The sequence below is a fragment of the Ipomoea triloba genome, chromosome 5 (genome assembly GCF_003576645.1).
Source record: "Ipomoea triloba cultivar NCNSP0323 chromosome 5, ASM357664v1".
NCBI lineage: Eukaryota > Viridiplantae > Streptophyta > Magnoliopsida > Solanales > Convolvulaceae > Ipomoea > Ipomoea triloba.
In genome coordinates this window covers 17,110,648-17,114,115 of record NC_044920.1, presented here as the reverse complement: position 1 = coordinate 17,114,115, position 3,468 = coordinate 17,110,648, and the positions used below count along the sequence as shown (strand labels likewise).

General features: G+C 35.6%; 1 protein-coding gene across 1 annotated transcript; it reads left to right on the top strand.

The window, feature by feature from the left end:
• Positions 1 to 1,390: 1,390 nt before the first annotated feature.
• Positions 1,391 to 2,513, top strand: LOC116020326 (ribosomal RNA small subunit methyltransferase-like). Its single transcript, XM_031260805.1, has 3 exons — positions 1,391 to 1,541; positions 1,972 to 2,270; positions 2,436 to 2,513. Exons 1-3 carry the CDS (start codon positions 1,391 to 1,393, stop codon positions 2,511 to 2,513), a joined length of 528 nt encoding a protein of 175 aa, XP_031116665.1.
• The last annotated feature ends 955 nt before the right edge of the window (positions 2,514 to 3,468 follow it).

Here is a 3,468-nt window from a genome sequence, read left to right as displayed (position 1 = left end):
CAACATGATAGAACTCCACATTCTTGATGTTGTATACTGCAATTAAATTTAAGCATTTTTTTTTTAGATTACAATGAAAAAGAGCCACATTATAAGTATGCACCATCATTTGAGGATTATGACCAGATTGAGAAGGTTTGTCGACTTTTGGAGGTTTTTAATGATACAACTCATGTCATCTCAGGTAGTGATTACCCTACTTATAACTTATATCTTGCTGAAGTTTGAAGGGTGAAAATGTTATTGATAATATAGTCGAGTCTTTTGACATGTCTATGAGTGAGATGACAATACCTATGAAACAAAAATTTGATAAATATTGGGGGAATGTAATTTGTTAATGGCTATTACATGTGATGGGGATAGACTAAGGCTCAGTATTGGAAGCTCGGCATGGACGAAAGGGGCGACTGACAAAGAGGGGAAGAAGGCACGATAACGCGGTATAAGTCGGTCGACGATCAGTCGGTTGGTCGAGGGATCGTTGAGAAGGTGATAAGGCAGTTGAAGATCTTAGACTGAGAGTGATTGAACATTGCTATTGAAACGATTAATTACCATGGAGGAAAGGTCGGGCTAAAGAAGTAAGAAGAAGATGAGTCAAATCGGACCGACCTAGAAGGGCCCGAGGTAAGAGAGGCGGTGCAAGAAGGGCGGTGCAAGACAGGCGGTTATGAAAGTTTCTTAAAGAGTTTGGCGGCGGAAGGCAGGAGATACGGAAGGAAGGTCGAGATAGATTAGGAAAGTGCCTAAATGTAATAAGGAAAGAGTTCCTAAAGTGGTTTATAAGTTTCCTAAGAGAGAAATCCCTCTTAGCTTGTATAAATAGGGGTTCTAGGCCTCGAGAGAGGCATAAGCAATTCACTATACTCAAAGGCAATTCGTAATACAAAGAGGGCTAAAAAGTTACTCTAGTTTTTCGATAGTGTTAGTCGATTTTCCAGTGGTGTTGGCCTGCCCTTCGACCATTCCGTGGGAAATAAAACCAACATCATGTGCGTTAGATCCAAGGATGAAATGAAGTGGTGTTAAGATAAGTTTTCCCTTATTGTATAAAACACAAAGTGATGTTGAAAGGAATGTGGAAAAGGTGAAAATGACATTAGAAGAATTATATCTTGATTATGTGAACTTGTATAGTCAAGATGTTTCCTCTACTAGTGAATTTGATGTTGAAAGCACCAATGTGGTTGATGATATACAACAAATGGATAAAGATATGCAAGAGTTATTGACTATGGTCTACCAAAGCTAATCAGTTCCTCTTACGAAATCAGAGTTGGAGACTTATCTTGAGGAAAATCTTTTTATTCCTTCATCTTCATCTTCATCTTTTTGTGCCTTAGAGTGGTGGAAAGATAGTAGTGCAAAGTTTAAATTTTTATTAAAGATGACTACTGACATACTAGATGTTCCTATTTCAAGTGTGACATCTGAATCCACATTTAATGTTGGTGGAAGGGTGATTGACAAATATCGTGCTAGATTAAATGAACAATCTATTGAAGCTCTTATTTGTGGTGGGATTGGCTTCGTAACAAGTATGTGATGGAGAAAAAATAGAAGGTAGGAATCTTATTTTATATTTACTACTTATTAGTTTATAGTTATGATTTATGAATTATGAGCACTTGAACTTGTAATAGACTTAGTTTTTGTTCTCAATTTATTTTTTCATTTTGTAGGAGGATTCTGAATAAGAGAAAATTATATTGAAGCACTGACTTGCTTTATTTTATGTTCGAATGCTATTATGTTTACATTGTTGTTATTGATGGATTATCAAGACATGTAGTAGTGTTAATTGCTATCCGCGACTTTAAAAAATGTTAATTGCATACCTTATTTTTTATCAATTTTGGTCACGCCGGCCAAATTGCCGGCCAAAAGTGACCGGAAAATTTTAAAGGAGAAAATATTAAGGGCAGTTTAGTCATTTTAATTTTTTTTTCTTTCTTCTCCGACTTGAAGCAAAAAGTCACTGTGGCTCTGCCGGAGCTGGTGGCGCAAACCCTCACTACCAGGGCGGAATTCAATTTCACAAGTCCAAAGGTCAGCACATACTGAAAAATCCTATGTTAGTTGACACAATCGTGAAGAAATCTGGCATCAAACCAACCAACGACATCCTCGAAATTGGTCCTGGTGTCGGTAACTTGACTAAGAAGCTTCTAGAAGCCGGAAAGTCCGTCAGAGCTGTCGAGCTTGACCCTCGTATGGTTCTCGAGTTGCAACGGAGATTTCAAGGAACTCCACCTAGCAAGCTAAAGGTAATTTCTTTTATTCAGCTTGGTATTCAACTGCAAACTATACTGATTTTTTAACTGTATAGTTGATTATGAATGTATTGCTTAACTGTAAAGGAACGAAAAAAATATTGGAATTTTAATAAATGGAATGCTATTAATTCATTTCTCTATGTTATGGTCCAACAGATTATACAAGGCGATGTTCTGAAGTGTGATCTTCCATACTTTGACATCTGTGTGGCAAATATCCCATACCAATGGTAAAAGAGATGGAGGAAGCAGGAGGGTGCAAAGACGTGGTCGGAGAAGAAAGAAGAAAAAGTAAAATGACTAAATTGCCCTTAATATTTTCTCCTTTAAAATTTTCCGGCCACTTTTGGCCGACAATTTGGCCGGCGTGACCAAAATTGATAAAAAATGCATAGTCAAGGTACGCAATTAACATTTTTGAAAGTCGTGGATAGCAATTAACACTACTACAATAGTCATTAGACCAAAATGGCAATTTTCTCTTAAACTTATGTTAGATTTTGGTATTACGGACTTATGGTTTTGTTGTTGTTAAACTTGTGTTGGATTTTTGTATTATGGACTTGTGGTTATTAAACTTGTATTGTTGCCTTGTTGGATTTTGTATTATGAACTTGTAGTTATTACACTTGCATTGTTGGGTATTGTATTATGAACTTATGGTTTATCATTTTATGCTTATTGATTGATTGTAATTTTGTAATATGAACATGAATTTATGGTAATATACTTATGCATGGAAGTGCTTGTTATGTACTACCGTATTAGGTATATTTTTTAAATTTTTTACAACACGTATGCTTTAAAAGGCTTTAATATGTAGGCCTTAAATAGGCTCAAAGCCTATTTAGGACCAACTTTGAAGCCTTTTTTAATGACTTATATATTAAATAGACTTTTAAAAAGGTTTCAGGTTAGGCTAACTGTAGGCTCATGCTTGAGCCTAAAAAAGCCTACATGCAAGCCTAGGCCCACACTCAAACTTTAGATTTTCATAGCAGGCTCATGCCTAATTTTTTAAAACCCGACTCGACTCGACTTATTTTCTACTAACAAATTATTGTGTGGACCACGGTCCAAATTATCATCGTAAATATTATGAGTAAAAATAATGTACATTATGTATGTTAGAATAATGTACATTTTGTGTTAGAATAATGTACATTACGTGTTAGAATAATGTACATTA

Bases quoted from the DNA above. Each gene is read 5' to 3' on its own strand.
- LOC116020326 (XM_031260805.1), top strand. From the start codon at position 1,391: ATGACTACTGACATACTAGATGTTCCTATTTCAAGTGTGACATCTGAA. The intron at 1,542-1,971 runs GTATGTGATGGA...TCCGACTTGAAG, and splicing joins TGGGATTGGCTTCGTAACAA to CAAAAAGTCACTGTGGCTCT. The intron at 2,271-2,435 runs GTAATTTCTTTT...ATGGTCCAACAG, and splicing joins CTCCACCTAGCAAGCTAAAG to ATTATACAAGGCGATGTTCT.